This window comes from Suncus etruscus, chromosome 1, assembly GCF_024139225.1.
Source record: "Suncus etruscus isolate mSunEtr1 chromosome 1, mSunEtr1.pri.cur, whole genome shotgun sequence".
Classification (NCBI taxonomy): Eukaryota; Metazoa; Chordata; class Mammalia; order Eulipotyphla; family Soricidae; genus Suncus; species Suncus etruscus.
Genome location: NC_064848.1, coordinates 192,806,185 through 192,824,051, shown reverse-complemented (window position 1 = coordinate 192,824,051; position 17,867 = coordinate 192,806,185). Strand labels below are relative to the sequence as shown.

At 54.6% G+C, this 17,867-nt stretch overlaps 1 protein-coding gene across 1 annotated transcript in view; it reads right to left on the bottom strand.

Annotated features, from left to right (window-relative positions):
- Positions 1 to 17,161, bottom strand: part of WNT3 (Wnt family member 3) — a 41,275-nt gene extending 24,114 nt beyond the window's left edge. Inside the window, exon 1 of the mRNA XM_049780657.1 lies at positions 16,978 to 17,161. Within this exon, the coding sequence (XP_049636614.1) occupies positions 16,978 to 17,057 (80 nt within the window). The 5' untranslated portion in view covers positions 17,058 to 17,161. The remainder of the gene's footprint in view (positions 1 to 16,977) is intronic.
- Between the last annotated feature and the right edge of the window lie 706 nt (positions 17,162 to 17,867).

Sequence of the window (17,867 nt, the reverse complement as noted above, 5' to 3'; positions counted from 1 at the left end):
ACTGCTGGATGTGACCCCAAAATAAATAAACAAAGGAGATAAACATGAGGCAGACACTAGATTCCTATGGTCTCCCCCTACTTTCAGGTCCCAAAGCATTCGGTCCCTGCTTCACTACTGCAAGCATCCCCTGTGTGTCCCCTCACAGAAACACCAGTATCTGTGGTACCTGCTGAATGGAAATCTTACCTCATCACCTCAATTCCATTCCTTGGAGCTGCCATTGTGGCCCCTGTGTCTCTTTCTAGATAAGGAGAAGCTCCCCACACCCAATGAAGTGAGCCACCTCACCCCACCCTCCCCTGTGAGTGTCTCTCTTCTCTCATCTTTTCATTCCATTCATTTCACCATGTGACCCCATCCCCTATAGCCTGATGGGGGCAGTGGGAGACCTAGTGCTGGTTAGTGTGGACAGAGGAGGTCGCCTGACCCTTAATTTGGGTTTCCCCTAAGAAATGGGGTCAGTGAAGGGCAGTTGCAAGCACCTGGAGAAAGGGAAGTTTCACTTCAGAAGTTACAGGATAGCATTAGAACCATCCTTAGTGTATAGCTGTTGGTCCCCAGAAACGTATTATTTGGGGTAACCAGTCTGGGTCAAAGCAACCCCAAGTCTCCTCAGAGTCTGTGTGGGGCCACACACAGGCAACCGTGGGTGTAAAATTCTATGTCCCTCGGCCAGTTCTCAGTGAGCCCTGCAAGCGTCTCTGTCTGATGGGGTCGGCCATGACCCCACACTATCCTTCTCACCACTAGCATCAGCCTGGGGTGCTGCTGATGACTGAAGAGGGGTTGCTTGGTGAGAGAACATCTGTTCTGCTAATGTGACACCTGACCTCAGGGTCAATCTCTGTCACCACTCAGACAACCAAACAAACCAAACCCTGGTCATGGTAGAGAAGCAAGACCAGGCCAGGGTCCCTGAGTCCCTGGTGTAACTTTGGGAGAAATAACCGCTGACTCTGCCCTCTTCATAGAGGCTGAAGAAAGAAGCCACCGAACTGCATGGGAGAAATTATACCCTGCCATCCTACAGGTCAAACACTTGTTGACAGTGCTCATGGGGACCAGAGAGACAGTATAGCAGGGAGGACTGGCCTGGGTTCTATCCATGGCACCCCACAGAGTCCCCCCAAGTCCTACCAGGCCTGACCCCTGAAAGTAGAGCCAGGAGTAAGTCCTGAGAACTGCCAGGCAAGGCCCTAAAATAAAAAAAAAATGTTTTTAAATGTTTAATTGAAAATGGAAAAAAAAATGTTCACTGAAGCCAGGGCCCATCTCCACACCAGACAATTTCAGGTGTCTCATACAGATTAATTCATCAACCCTGCTCTGTCATCATCACCCCTTTCCAGACAGAAGATTAAAGAATGTGCCTGAGGTTGCTTAAGTGGGGCTACCTGTGGTCAGGCTATCAAGGTTACCCAGGCAGTCAGGGACACATATGACCTGGTACAGAGGTTGCCTGGGCAGTTAGGGACATATCTAGTCTGGCTGCAAAGGTTGCCCAGGCAGTTAGAGATGCATGTGACCTGGCTACAGAGGTTTCTCAGGCAATTCAGGATCTATCCAGTCAGACTACAGAGTCTGTCCAGGCAATTAGGGATGTATGCATTCTGGCTGCAGAGATTGTGCAGGCAGGTAAGAATGCTTGCAGTCAGGCTATGACAATTGTCCGGGGAGTTAGAAGGCATACAATCTAGCTACAAAGGTTTCCCAGATAATAGAATGCATATATAGCTTGGCAATTGAGGTAGTCTGGGCCTGGTTGCAGTGCCCCCAGGGTTGACCTCAGCACATGCCCATTCTCTAGAAAGAGGAGAGATTTAGTGGCAGCTGAGTGGTTGGTACTAAATAGGGGAAGATGGGTATTGAATAGGGATTTTAACCTATTCCTAGGTTCGCTAGGAAAAGGACACCTGTAGAGAAAATTCCAGAAGGCCTAAAGCTTGGGGAATATTAGCACAGCATTCCTCAAGGGATGACAGTGGCAGGGTCTATAGAAACCTTGGAGGAGGTCAGACACCAGGATCACCCACTGAGTATCAGGTTGCTTCATTCATTCATTCATTCATTCATTCATTCATTCATTCATTCATTCATGCCTCAGTAGAATGGCTGCTCTAGGCAGATCAACTTATCAGGGGCTTTTTGTTTTGTTTTTGTTTTTGTTTTGGGGCCATACCTGGTGACACTCAGGGTTTACTCCTGGCTATACGCACAGAAATCGCCTCTGGTTTGGGGGACCATATGGGACGCCGGGGGATCAAACCATGGTCTCTCCTAGGCTAGCGCCTTATGCCTTGTGCCACTGCTCCGGCCCCGTGTCAGGGGCTTTTTCAAGGGCTAAGACGCACCGTGCGGGTGCTGAGAGAGACCAGTGGACAACCGCACAGTGGGAAGAGCAGCAGATCTTCAAGCACCTGGATCTTTTATTTTTTCTTAAGCACCTAGATCTTAGTGTCCTGCAAGCAATAAGGCTGCTCCATCCAGATCAAGCTTGGATACTTCTGAGAAACTGAGCAGATACATGAAAGAAAGTGCGGGTGGTCCTAGTTGGACCCCTCTCCTCTGCTGGCAGGCTCGGGGTCACTAATGCACTGATGAGGCACAAATAGTCTAATGAGACGATGACAGGCTAATGAGGTTAATGAGATCATCTCCCAACATCAGAGGCTGGAGGAACGGGTGACACTTGCCAAGTGAGTTCAAGCTCAGAAGCCCTTCTCAAGGGATGCTGTGGCACTGGGGGACATGAGGGGTAGTGGAGAGGGCTGCTCACCCACATCATGGCTAGAAGTGAGCTGCTGCGCAAAGAGGGGGACATCCAGAGGGTGGACTTTTGAGGGTTCTGGCCAAGCAGAGGAATGACGGGAGAAGTTTCCAATTGGGGAAAGGAGGAAGATGCATATCTTTCTTTTGTTTGTTTGTTTTGATTTTTTTCCGACCACACCCGGTGATGTTCAGGGGTTACTCCTGGCAGGCTCAAGGGAGCATATGGGATGCTGGGGATCAAACCCAGGTTAGCTTTGTGCAAGGTAAACGCCCTACTCTCAGTGTTTTCACTCTGCTTCCAAGATGCACATCTTGATAATGGCACAGTAACTAAAGACAGGTGACCTGCTGGGCTGGAGTGGCTGGCTGGGAGGAGCAGAAAAAAACATGATTGACCCCACATGGTGGTGGACAGGGCAGCCCTGAGGACTGACACGTGGCTGGGCAGAGCGCAGGCTCCGAGGGAGAATAAAGCAGCAGTGACGACCCCATCACTTGGGCTCAGGCCAGTGTGGGGACATACAGGATAAGGACATATTGGATGTGGTCTCAGGGATGCTGGGGCTCCCACCCACAATCTGCTTTTCTTCCAGAGCAAATCAGGAACCCCACAGCCCAGCGGCCCAGCAGATGACAACCAAGTCCCGTAAGTCTGTCAGTGAAGTTCAGGCAAAAAGAAGAGGAAAATGCAACAGGGCACAGTCTTGGGAGCACAGTTTGGACATCTTTGCATGTATGTTTGGGGGTCACACCTGCCAATGCTCAAGAGTTACTCCTGGCAGTGCTGGGGGATATATGAGATGCCAAAGATTAAACCCAGGTTGGCTACTTACAAGGCAAGCACCATACCTGCTGTACTACCTCTCTGGTCCCTCTTGGGCAACAATTTGGCATCAACTCGCAGAGCAGAAAAACCCACTCACTGAGCTACGGTCCCAACTTCCCCTCGAGAGCAGTGGGAACCATTGATTCTTAGGCAGAGACAAACAGATTCACTCAGTGATGGAGTCTGAAGTCCTGGGATGCCTGGCATACTGGTGACACCCAATAACATGGACAGGACATGTGTATTATGTGCCCGCCCTACAAGGGAAGAAAATCTATGACAAAATAATGCAACCCACATGTCTCATGGTGCAAGAAAAAGCAGCAACATCAGGCCGAAGCAATGGCACAAAGACTAATTGGGGGTGGTAAGGGACTCTGGTTCCATGCCCAGGAGAGAGGGGAAGCACAAAGCTGAGAGTAATCCCTGAGCACCTCTGGATGTGGCCCCTCCAAAAAATAAAACAAACGAACAACAGCAAAGTGAATTTTTTGCTTGCACATTCTCTGCTGGGAAAACAGATGCTTGACGGATAAAATATATCTGAAGTGGCCTGTGGTCACCTCTGCAGGGCAGAGGAGTGGGGTGGGATGGACGGAGCCTCACATCAAATGTCCGATGGGCTCTGATCCTCAAGGATGTGGGAAGGCCCAGGTTTGCTTCCTTTTTGGGAGGGGGGACCACACCCAATGGTGCGCAGGGCTCGCTCCTGGCTCTGCACCCAAGACCATAAAAGGTACCGGGATCAAACCAGGGTCAGCCACATGCAAGGCAAGATGAGTTCCTTCCTCACAGTCCTAATGTTCCAGCCCTGAGGCCCAGGTTTTCACCTTGTAAAATCCTCCTTTCATAGCCTGTTTTCCCTCTTGGGCATATCCAGCATCAAAGATGCTACTATCAGTTTTCAATCAAAAGCCAACATTGTGGAGCTGAGGAGAGGTTCCTAAGGGGGCTGCGTGCTTTGCAGGTGAGAAGCCTGAAGTTCAACCTCTGGCTCTGAGGCCCAGCTGGGCATGACCCCAAATAAAAACCAGACAGAAATCCAAATTACAGGGTTCCTCTGGGCCTCTGTTTCTTCATCTTTTGCTCTGAGATCCTTTGGTCTACAGCTGTGTAGGGGACAGCAAGCAGCTTGGCCGGTCTGGGCTCCAGAGGGTGACAGAAAGAGAGATGCAGGGGACAGTGGCTAGGTTCTAGGTTCTGAGAACATGTCTGCTCAGATATCAGGGTACGGCTGCCTTTGCGCTTGGCGAGGGAGAGGAAGAAGATGGTAGCCTGGTTCCTTGGCATTAGGCCTTGGGCCCAGTAAGCTGGAGTTTGGGGTGAGATCTGGCAGGCTGACTGTCGGAGGCTTGGTTTCTTGTGACCATGGACAGAGCAGCTGGGATCTAAGCACTCTCCACCTCCCCCCAGCTCCCTTCCTGGATATCATGAAGATGGCGGAACATCTGACAGCCTGGGCCACCTCGGCCTCACTTCCTGTGCTGTTATTCCCCAGACACTCTCCGGCCCCCCACCACTGGACTTGAGGCTCCTTCCCATCCACAGACTACAGGCCTGGGGACAGCCTCACAGGACCCCGCACATGCCTGGCACCTGCTTCTTTCATCACACAGGCTGATTTGTGGGGACCAAGCACATGAATTGTCAGTTTCCCCATGTAAAGCCTTTGCTATTCGGAAGAAGCCTGGCCTGAGTGGAAGCTTTTCCTTCTCCTGTAATGTCAGTGGTGGAATCTGGGCACTGATTCAGAGTGAGACTAAGGGGCAAGCATTGAGGGGGATTGCTCAAGTACAACAAGGGGAGTAGACGCTAAGGGGAGATGGGGTGCAACTGGTGGGGTGGCTGCAAGCCCTGCAGACACCCGGGAACGAAGACTCTATGTTAGAGGGCAAAAATCTCAGCAGAATGACAGTTGCACTGCACTAGGGGCCAGCACCGATGGTTCATTTTCTAGTGTGGCCACACGCCCGAAAGTGAGAGCACTCATGTGTCTCAAATGCCCCGTTCATCAGGTAAAAGGTGGAATTTTGTCTCTCTCATGCCACACTCCACACCATGCCCTAATGTCCCAGCCCCATCCACAGCTCCAGTGAACAAACCTCTGGGACAGTCACCTATAACCTGACCTGCCTGGATGGAAGGCCTCAACCAGAGACCTGCTCTGTTCAGTCCTAGGCTTATTTCTGGGCCTGGAGCACAGGAGTCTGGCTTTGTCCCTGGGCATGGCTTGGGGTGCCCAATCCGCCATATTCAGACACACACTTGAGGCATCCCTTCTAAACATGGTCCTGGAGCTTCTGAATCAAGGGCTGAGCCAGGAGCCCTGTGCCCAGGAACGAAGGCACTTGTGAGGGTCACAGAGTCCTGAGGGTGCACTGCTGCCCACACCTGCCGCTCTCCTCTCAGAGGTATTGCCACACTCCTTCCTTTCTTGGATTCTACTGACAAGCCTGGTGGACAGTGAGGGACACTGTCCTGTGCTCACACACCTGCCCCCAGAATGACACCGGCAGACACCTGCAGAAGGGCAGCAAAGAAAGGGGAGCAGCAGAAGGAAAAGGAGCCAGGCCCTGGAGGGCACAGTTCTAGGGAACAAGAGTGCCCCCCAGGGGAAACTCTGACGGACTTCAGGGAAGGCAGCAGATCTAGGAGAGGAAGGAGATACACACAGTCTCAGTCACACATACTCACGCAATCACATATTCACCCACATAAATGCTTTCACATACTTAAACTCTTGTACACATTCACACGCTTGCAAACACTCATAAACACAATAGACATTTTCACATATTCTCACACTCATACACATAACACTCACACGCATTTATACACAACACTCCCCCAACAATTATATCACTTAAACTCATTCATATACTCACACAACACTCACACACAGTCTTTTTTTGTTGTTTTTGTTTGTTTTTTTTTGGGACCACACCCGGTGACACTCAGGGGTTACTCCTGGCTCTGCACTCAGAAATCACTCCCCACTGGCAGGCTGGGGGAGGGTGGGATTATATGAGATGCTGGGAATAGAATTTGGGTCCGTCCTGGGTCAACTGTATGCAAGGCAAATGCTCTATTGCTGTGCTATCTCTCCAGCCCCCTCACACACATTCTCACAGATACACTCACACACCTTCGCACACACACAAACACACATACATTATATTCTCTCTCTCTTTCTCTCTCTCTCTCTCTCTCTCTCTCACACACACACACACACACACACACACACACACACACACATACACACACACCAGAGGTATAGAGGAAAAAGCCTGATGCAGAACTAGTGAGTTGGGGTGGCCTGCGGGCTAGAGCACAACCCTACCATGCAGGTACCCCAGACTCCATTCCTGGCACTGCATAGCAACTCCTGAGCACTGCTGGGAAGGCCTAAAAACTAAAAACTAAAAAAAAAATGGATCTGAATTCTCACGACCCTGAACTAGCCAGCTCTGTTTTTTTGTTTTGTTTGGTTTTGGTTTTGGTTTTTGGGTCACACCTGGCAGTGCTCAGAGGTTACTCCTGGCTCTCTGCTCAGAAATCGCTCCTGGCAGGCTCGGGGGACCATATGGGATGCCGGGATTCGAGCCACCATCCTTCTGCATGAAAGGCATGCATACCTCCATGCTATCTCTCCAACCCCCAGTTCTGGTGTTTTAACTTAAACGTGGCTTGGCTCTTTCGGAGAGGACACAGCATGACTGGCAGCAAATGTCAACCCTAAAGACATCAAATACCCATTAATCAGGATGACCCACACAGAGAATTGAGCTGTGGGCAAGGCCTGTCTGCTCCAGGGAGTTTTAGCACAAAACACATGGGACCAAAGAGTCATGTGAGAAGAGAAAGTCAAAGTCAAGGTGAAGAAGACAAATAAACCAGTCAGGGTAGATGCAAGGGCAAGCACTGAGCTTCAAGTCAGTTATTTATTTTTTAATTTAGGGGTGCACTCCAATGATGCTGGGGGACCATGTGGTATGGAGAACCAAACCTGGAACTCTTGCATGCAAAGCCTGCACTCAGCCCTTTGCTCACCCTCCTGATCTGAACTTCCAGTTGGATTCTGGTTTCTAACAGCTGAGACAAAAAGGAACAGAGAAGGGGCCGGCAAGGTTGCGCTAGAGGTAAGGTGTCTGCCTTGCAAGCGCTAGCCAAGGAAGGACCTCGGTTCGATCCCCCAGCATCCCATATGGTCCCCCCAAGCCAGGGGGAATTTCTGAGTGCTTAACCAGGAGTAATCCCTGAGCATCAAACGGGTGTGGCCCGAAAAACCAAAATTAAAAAAAAAAAAGAAAAGGAACAGAGCAGTCTTCAGCCTATCTGCTCCTGTGGACTGCCACTGGTCCATAGATTGACAGTGGAAGACCACAGTTTATCTGAAAGGAGAAAACTTGCCTGTCCTTGTGGAGAAAGAGCTCAAAGTATCATAGAAAATGCCAAAGGATGTTTCTGGCATGCACAGTCTTGGACATGCCCTGTGGGTTCCCTGGAGATGGGCTGGAGAGACAGAGACTTGGGCATGCTAGGCAGAAGCAATGAGGGGCCCTTCCTCCATAGCCTCCGGCAGGCCCAACTTGAGGACCTGCCACTTGCATAGTCCCCAAGAAAGAGGCATCCAGAGGGCTAGAAGCAATGGGAATAGGCCCTACAGCGCCACTTTCCAGTAGAAAGTCAGATGCAATCTTTTTTCCAAACAGCCTGCGGGGAGTCAGGTAGAACAGGATTCAGCTCTTTGGGGGTGGGGGTTGGTTTTGGGCCATGCCTAATGGTGCTCAGGAGTTAGTTCTAGCTCTGCACTCCAGAATTACTCTGGAATTACCACATGGGATGCTGAGATGGAACCCAGGTTGGCTGCATGCAAGGCAAATGCCCAACCCACTGTATGATGCTCCAGCCCCCGAGAATTTGTTTCTTCTTCTTTTTTTTTTTTTGTTTTCTGGGCCACACCCGGCAGTGCTCAGGGGTTACTCCTGGCTGTCTGCTCAGAAATAGCTTCTGGCAGGCACGGGGGACCATATGGGACACCGGGATTCGAACCAATCACCTTTGGTCCTGGATCGGCTGCTTGCAAGGCAAACGCAGCTGTGCTATCTCTCCGGGCCCAGTTTGTTTCTTCTTGCCCGAAACAAGAAGTCGGCTTTTGGGCTCAAAGCACGGTAGGAGACAGTTGGAGCCAAACAGAGCAGGCAGGGAGGCCTGAGTCCACCTTGTAAAGTGGAGGTTCTGGCTATGGTGTGTACTGGTCATAGTATAGTGTCCACCATGGTGGGAAGAAGTTGAAGGCATGACTGCTGAAGCACAGCAGGGTCGGGGCCTGGGGGGCATGCATCAGAAGTCAGGCAGGGAAGCTGTGTCCAGGGCAAAGGGAAGCTGGGATGGCAAGGACAAGGCTTCCTTCTGAGCACAGGTCTGGGGCCTCCTCCACAGGCTGCTTAGCCTGGGACACCTCATATCACGGCTCTCAGAACTGGGTCCCCACAAAGCTGGTTCACCACCGCCAACACCCAGTTATACACACAAAATTCATGCTCCTACACATACAGACACTCATATTTACATATACTTATTCTCACAAACATACACACATGTACTCACAACGCACGGTGTACTCACACTCGGTCACATATGCAGTCAGTCATGCATACACTCACATTCAGTCACACTCACAGACACATGTAGACACACATCCCACACTTATTCAGTCTTACAAATATACACTCACACTCCTTCACACGCTCATGTATATACACACATACCCATGGACTTGCCCATAAATACAATGGACATACATGCTCTAGACTCACATATATACACTCACCTTTTCACACACATAGACACAGCCATACGTTCTCATGTGATCACATATATACAGGCTCATAGACACACACTGCCACACACACACACACGCACACACACACATATTCATATACACAGATACTCTGACACATACACCCCGGCCCGCCTGTTCTGCAGCCTCGCTCCAGTATCTATCTGGCCTTTCGGTGCCAGTTTGACTCACTCAGACTCAGCTTTTACTGATAAGCCTCAGAAAGGCCCCTCTTGGGGCCGGAGAGATAGCACAGCGGCATTGCCTTGCAAGCAGGCCACCCAGGACCTAAAGTGGTTGGTTCGAATCCCAGCATCCCACATGGTCCCCCGTGCCTGCCAGGAGCTCTTTCTGAGCAGATAGCCAGGAGTAACCTCTGGGCACCGCCGGGTATGGCCCAAAAACCAAAGAAAAAACCCAAAAGCCTCCTCCACTGTGGCCCTCTCACCTCTCCCCACCCCAAAAACCCTCTCTGCTCTTCCTGTGCCCAGTCAGAAGGGCTGAGCTGGACTCTGGTGTCCCTGCACCCAAGAAGGAGTTAAGATCACCATGGTTTCTCCATAGCCAGGACAGGTCCTCAAGCAGGGCACCCCAATAAGCCCCCTGGGGCCAGGGTGAGCTCCTCTGGGATCTGGGAGGCCAGGCAGCGCCACAGTCACTTCAGGGAGTACCTACCATTTTCGGGGTGCCTTCCAGGGGTCGGATCCGCCCTGTATAGTGTCACCAAGTCACAGATAAGACTAGGGTGGGCCGTTCAGATGAGCTCTGATCTCACAGCTGTCTGAGTAACAAAATGGGGTGCTATCACTTCCACCCTGCCCTGGGGTCAGCTCAATGAGCCCTCTGCCTGGCTCAGATCACCCAAATAGCCGGGTGTCCTGAACCCTGGACTGAGATGTGAGATCAAAGTCCAACGCCAGCGGCTCATCCGGCGCCCCAATTTCTGACACCCAGAACCCCCAAGGACTCTTTACCTGACTCTGGCCCGGACATTCCCACTGCCCCCACCACCATGACACTGCTGGAATTCACTCCACACATAATGAGGCTGGGGAGACTTGCCTCGGGGGGCCAGGCGTCTGCTGGCCCCCTGCTGACCCTGCCAGCCCCCAGCCCGAGGCCACAGTGAGCTTCTCTGGGACTTTCAGGGGGGGGCACCGCCTTCCCCCACTGCTACAGCCTCAAGAACCAGCCATGGGAGCTATCTGGGGTCTGCTCTGAAGGTCACACCAAGAAGCATCATTGGCCCCAAAGACCAGGGATGGGGGGCAGCCAGGTCTGCAGGGGGGCAGGTGGGATGTCATGGTGTCCCTGGCACCCTGACCCCAAGCTGAGCAGGTGACGAAGGTGAAGGGGAGACCAATGAGCTGTGGGCCCACCCCAGACACATTTCTCTCTCTTCTTGCACCCAATGGTGGGTAAGTTTGTATGGAGACCCATTCATGACTCTGTGGGCAGGAAAGGAAGAAAGATGGGACCATAGGAAAGGAACAAGCTACAGGGAAGTTTCCTCTGCTGGAGGTGCAAAGGGGCCCATTCCAGAGCCCACCTGCACCCACCTGCACCTCCCTTCCTCTGCCCACCTCCCCAGATCTGTGGGGTAGCTCCCTGGGACAGGCCTGAAGGGGGGGCCACAGCATACCCCCTGCTGCCGTCCCACTCCACCTCCACCCCCCAAAGAATGTAATTAAGCGGCAGCCCTGCCAGGAGCCAAGCTTTCTGCTTCCTCTATAAATCACCTTCTGAATCATCCAGCTCCTGAGGAGCAGCTTCTGCTAGGCTGCTCCAGGCGGGGGCCCGGCGCCACTCTGCCCCCCCCCTCCAGCTACCTCCCCCACCCTCCCCAGCAAGGCCCAAGGTGGCTCCGAGGAGAAATCAGAGCCAGGTAGAGTCAATCTGGGAAGACTTCTTGAAAGAGGCAAAAAGGTACCTAGAATTTCTTTTTTATTTATATTTATATTTATTTATTTATTTTTGGTTTTTGGGTCACACCTGGTATCAGTCAGAGATTACTCCTGCTCTGTGCTCAGATATCGCTCCTGGCAGGCACTGGGGACCATATGGGATGCCAGGCATTGAACTCGGGTCAGTCCTGGGTGGGCTGTATGTAAGACAAATACACTACCACTGTGCTATCTCTCCAGCCCCTGGGACCTAGAATATCAAAGCACAACTGCTGGTAAGCAGTGTCAACTGTGTGTGTAGCACACATCCCACGGCTGGGCTGTGTGCTCAAGAGCATGTGGCCTTGCTCTCAAGGAATCTGCATACTGAGGGTGTGAGGGAGAGGCAGTCCCTACTCTCAGATGGGGAAAATGAGGCCCAGAGGTGTTGAGTCACTCGCCTTATGTGACTTGGGAGTAGAGGGAAAGCCTGGGCTGGAGGTAACAGGCTGGGGGTAGTGAGGTTTGAGGGTGCTGCAGACTGGCCTGGAGCTGCTCATGTGGAACTTAGATGGTTAGAGAGAGGACAGGGAGGGATGGAGTACCTCGGCAGTGTCCCCAGAAATAGAACAGGGGTGAAGCACCTGCCCCGTGTGGCAGACCCTGGCTCCATCTGGGTCTCAGGAGGGAGCCCTGAGCAGGATCCTGAGAGGAACCTTGGGCACAGCTGACTGTAGCTCTCCCAAACAAGCAAAACACAAGTTGTGCCTGATGCGTGGCTCTGCCTGCAAGAGTTCAGGCCTTGCCGCTGTACCTACTCTAGGAAACTCCCATCTAGAGCCTTCTCTGCCTGCCTCAGTTTACCATCTTCAGTAGTACTTGAGCATGCGCCCAGAGGCAGGAGCAGAGGGAAGTTAAAGTGGGTGCTGAACTTGCGACTGGGAACGGAGAGTGCCAAGGGTCTGATCCTCTGCCCCTAAGGTTTCCCCTCTGTGGGCGGTCTACGCACCAATTCCGGTGCAGCTCAGGGTCCAGACTTGATATTCTGCAAAACATTTATTTTTGTTTAGTTTTGTTTTTTGGATCACACTCAGAGGTGCTCAGGGGTTACTCCTGGCTCTGCACTCAGAAATCACTCCTGGCAGGTTCTGGGGACCATATGGGATGCTGGGAATGGAACCCAGGTCAGTCCCAGGTCGGTTGAGTGCAAGGCAAATACCCTACCGCTGTGCTAATGCTCTGGCCCTCTGGGGGGAAATTCTGACTGTGGAATGCCCCCTTTCCCTGTGCCTCATCCCCTCATATCCTCGCAGCTTCTCCCAGGAGCACCCCAAGAACACAGGCCCCGGCAGCCCCTCAGGAACCTGCATTCTATACTGGGCGGGATGGGGGGAGGCCTGGGTTCATGTCTCTGTCGCGTGCTCCTAGGGAAAGCCCACCCCTGCTGGCCGGCCATCAGCGCTGGTATCTGCCCATCTGTCTGTCTGTCTGTCTGTCTGGGGGATCAACAGCCTGCAGCCAGCTCGGCTGGTCCAGCCCAGCCCAGCTGTAATTCCTGCCCTGTTACCAGTGCTCGCACCTGGCCTGGGGCCTTCCTCCCCCGCAGTCTCCAGGTGCCTCCCTGGGCCCAGCCCACTGACCCCACCGGGTCTGACTGAACATGTTCACAGCCTCTGAGAGGCGGCTGGGGGTGGGGGCAGCGGGACACCTGGCAGATGGGGAAACTGAGGCAGGGCCTAGGGCCGGCACAGGAGTCAGAGGATAGAGTAGACGATGGAGGATGGGAAGGGGGGAGAACCAAGGGTGGGGGGTGTTTGTGTGCTATCCCGGGTCTCTGCCCTTGACTCCCTCCAGCAGGACACTTGGCCCAGCTGGAGGCTGAGATGACTGGGGACAGAACCCAGAGAACTGGGTCCGGCCTGGCTGGTCCATGACCCCTGGCATGGGCCCCTCCCAACCAGCTTCTGTGCAGGAATGTCAAGGCACCAGGCTGGGCCCTCAGAACACAGGCTCTGGGCCCCCTGACTGGAGAAGAAAGACGGGTTCGTCCACCAGTACTCGCCCTTCCATCCTGCTCTGCTGCCTGTCGTCAGGCCCCCCCACACCTTCCAGAATCCCCTTGATGCTTGGCAGGGGCCGACCTTCTGGGCAGTGTGACTTGGGGTGGGTCACGACCAGAGAGCCCAGCTTTGCCCTGTCCCCCTTGGGGAATGTGAGCTGGGTGGGCTGAGGGATGAGGGCAGGCCTGAGGATAGGCTGCGGGGCTCGGACACTGGGAGGCCTGGAATCTGCCCGCAGGACAGAACCGAGCTGGAATCCGTGTCTCATCACTCATTCCATCCCTCTGTCCCTGTCCCAGGCGGGCTCCCAGCCCCAGGCCCCAGCCCCGGTGACTCACGCTCTACCCCAGCTCCAAGACCAAAGACATGTCTCTCCCCCGGGGCTGCGACCCAGAGAAGCTTGTGCAGGGCCCCACACCTACCCCTCACCCCCCCACCCCCAGGCTGGAGGCCAGACACTTCCTCCTCAGACCGGCTGGGCCATCAGTGCCGACCCACCAGACACCCCGGCAGCACAGGCAGCCACGGCCTGTGACAGTCACAGCCACCCAGCCGTCTTCACACTGTGCCCGTCTTCACACTGCGACTTACAGTCAGGTCACGGCCATGGGCACCAGCACCCACGCACAAAGGCCTCTATCTGCGGAGCTCTCCTTCCCCTCCCCAGGCAGCAGGCCGCACACATGTGCAACACACAGCACACAACATGCCACAGACACATATGGAACAGCCAGACACCACAACACACATGCAACACAGATACAGCACATACATACACAGAGCAGGCATGTCACTGTATGCGCACAACTCATCGCATGCAATACATACTCATAACACACATGAACACAGACATACCACACACCACACCATGCATGTGCAACATACCACATGCATGTGCAACACATGTATACATGTACATGATACAGCACAGGCTTATGCAGCAGGCATGCCACTATATATATGTACAACATGCTATGCAGATGCATGCCATCTACACATTAATACATGCTACACAGATATACCAGATACATATTCACCAGACACATAACATGTGTATAACACCACACAGGCACACATCATACACACATAACATGCATGCATAACGTGCAGAAACACAATACACTGAATACCCCGCATATCACACACCATATCACACAAAGACATACCACACAGACACACCACATGTCACACGCATGCCACCCATACCATAGATATACACCATGCATCCCAGACATTCACCACACCTATACATCCCACAAGACATATAGCCCACAAACATACACACATATACTACACAGACACACAATGTTCCACACCAAATACAACTCCCTAACGCACACAACTCATAGCATACAGATCTCATGCACTACAGCCCCCACATTACCCATACCCACACCCACACACTGCATACACCCAGCCACGAATGGGAATCCACGGGCACAAAGACCTCTCGGCTCCTCTGTGCCCCCGACTAAGCACCAGGAGAAGGCAGCCCCACATGTGGGTCTTTGCACACAGATCCAGCACCCCATCGTGGGCTGGGGCACCCGGGTACCCCTCAGCTGAGTGGCACCCACAGGGGATGACATTCCAAGGACCACAGACCCAGAAAATGCGTACAAGCAGACAAAGCAACAGCTCTGTCCCCCAAGCCCCCAACAAGCTTGTATCCAGCACTATGCAGGCCGGCCCAGTCTTCTGCTGCGGACCCTGAGGACCCTACGCAGTTGCCCAGCAAATCACCATCAACCAGGCCCCGGGCCCTAGTTGCCCTGCTCCAGCACGGAGGGAGGATGGGGACCATGGCACTCTCCTGGGGCTACTCCGGCTGGGCCTCAGCCAGAACCCAGACCCCCACATCTTCCCCCATCTTCACCACCAGGAACCCCACTGAGGACAAGGAGCTGCCAGGCCAAACCCATGGGAAGAGGGTCAGGTGAGGCAAAAGGCAGGATTCGAGCCTAACAACCTCCCCCAACCTGCAGAGCCTCCAGCCCAGAATCGGCAGCCCTGGCCCCCCTGCAGACATCTTTATGTGGGGAGGCTTCGCCTGCCTCAGGAGAACATGCTGGGCAGGAGAAAGCCTTTCACAGCGACAGTCCAGCATGCTAGGCCCCTTCCATGACCCCTCACAGCCCACCCCCCAGACAACTAGACACAAATGCAGCCACCTGCAAACAGCCAAAGACAGGCTCGGGTGTGGCCCGCCAGCCTCTGGGTTCTGCTCACCACAGTCTACAGGCTGGTAAGGTGGGGGAGGTGGGGGTGGGGGGCAAGGCCGAGGAAGGGGCAGGACCGGGGTACTCACAGGTGGGGTTATACCCTGAAGACTTTCCTCCCCCCTAAGAGGCTACATCTCCTTTCTCCCTCACTGACTCCAAACCCCCCATCCAGAGACAACCAAAGCTGTCCAAGGTGCAGAAGGGTGGGGGAAGACTCTTTGATTAAACTTTCCCAAAATGCAGGGGACTGGGGAGGCACCGCGGGGAGGGGCAGCCTTTCCCCCTGGCCTTGGGGACCTGCCAGAGGCGACTGGGCCCGCAAACAAGGGACCAGCAGGTTTTCTCCCAACTGACTGTTGATTTCTCATCCCCATGACCCCCATTTCTTCATCCCAACACACATACATGCCCTGCCTGTCTCCCCAACCCTATGCACTAAAAATGTCTTTTGTATCCAGGTTTCTCAGGGACAGAATTATGGGGCTCCCTTTCTCCTTGGTGCTCGTTTTATTTTTAATTTTTCCAAAAGGAACGAATTTGACATGGAGAATAGGGTTTGGTGTGAAGGAACAAATCCACCCCCACCGAAACCACTCCATTTTTCAAAGAGCCCCTTCTTTGGGGGGCCAGGATGGATCGGTAATAAATGAATAAAATCCGAATTCAATGGCATCTTGGATTCAGCAAATACCATATTCACTTTGAGGCTCAAGATGAACGTAGAACAGAGTGGGGGGGGTAGGCTAAAATACCCCCTTGTCTCCTCCCGCTTCGGGGAGACCCCTAAAGCCAGTAGTGTCTAAAATATGAAAAGCAAGCGGGGATGATGGGGAGAGAGAGAGAAATGTCCCTAATGAAGGCGCCGGGCGGTGGAGGTGGCGAGGGGTGGCAATGAAGGAACAGGATGGATTTGCCCAGGAAGACCCCAAAATGGAGTAGAGGAGTGGCTGGGCCCCTGGGGTGGAGAGGACAAGACTGGCTTTCTAGAAAACCCCACTGGAAGCTGAGGAGCGACAGGGAGGGAGGCGGCACACGGGGCACGGGCTGGAGGAGGGTTGGCACGGAGGAAGGAGCCAGAGGGACCTTCTGAGACGGGCCGGGCGCGCAGAGTCGGGCCTCTGCAGAGTGGCAGGGAAAAATGGTGATGATCCGAGGAGCCAGGAGTAAAGGATTTCCGAAGGCGACACCCGCAGAAAATCCAGGAGGCTGTGCGGGTGCGGGAAGGTGGGTGGTGATGGGTGGTGGGTGGCCGGGTGGGAAGAAAGCTGCGACCCTACCCACGACCTCCCGATGGAGGGACTCGGCGCATGGTGAAAGAGAGACAGAGAGAGAGGAGAGAGGCCGGCCGGGGGTGCCCAGCGACGCGTCTTACCACCAAATTGGGTATCCCGCGAGGACCCGGGTGCCGGCGAGCAGGAGGCCGAGGAGCGGCCCGAGCAGGTGGGGCTCCATTAGAAGCGGCGCCGGGGTGGAAGTTTGCCCGCGACCATCCAGAGGGGCAGCGACGCCCCCAATAGTTGGAACAAAGTGCACGCGAGATGGGAAATGACTTTGGGGCTGGGGTGGCGAGCGCACCTCCGCCCGCAGCCGCCCCCCTCGCGCGCCGGGCGCGGAGCCGGCGTGGGGATGTCAGCCCGCAGCCAATCAGCGCGCGTGGCCCGAGGTGCGGACGCGAGCCCCGCCTGTCAATCACGCCCGCGCCCGGCCCCCCGCCCGGCCCGGCCCGGCCCGGCCCGGCCCGACCCGACCCGCGCGCGCGGGGGGCCCCGCCGGCTCGACCTGGGCGCAGCTGCGCGGGGGGCGCGCCCCGAGCCTCTGCGGACCCCCCGCCGGCGGCTCGGGCCAGCTGGGCGTTCCCGCGGGGCCCTGGGCACGGTGGGTGGCACCCTTTCTCCAAGAGGGGACGGTGCGCGCCCGTGGGGGGCTCGAGGCCCGGAGGGGTCGCGCGCGGTGCCAGCGCGGGAGGTTGGCACCCTCCCGCTCGTGCGAGCCTCGGGGGTCTCGGAGGGCATCTGGGGATGGCCGTCCTGGAGCCCCCCTCCCCAAGCCCCCGGCTCCATCCACTCCACCCCGAGCCCTTGCGCGCGCTCTGCACCCCAAGCCCCGGGGATAGGTGGCCTCCCAAAGCGGTTGGGGATGCGCGTCCCGGGCCCGCGGGGGGCTCGCAGGTCTGGTGGCGGGGCGGCGCCGGGGGGGACCGAGGCGAGTGTGTCATTTGAGTCTTTTGTCATGGGATCAGATCGGTATCGGGGGACCTCCGCT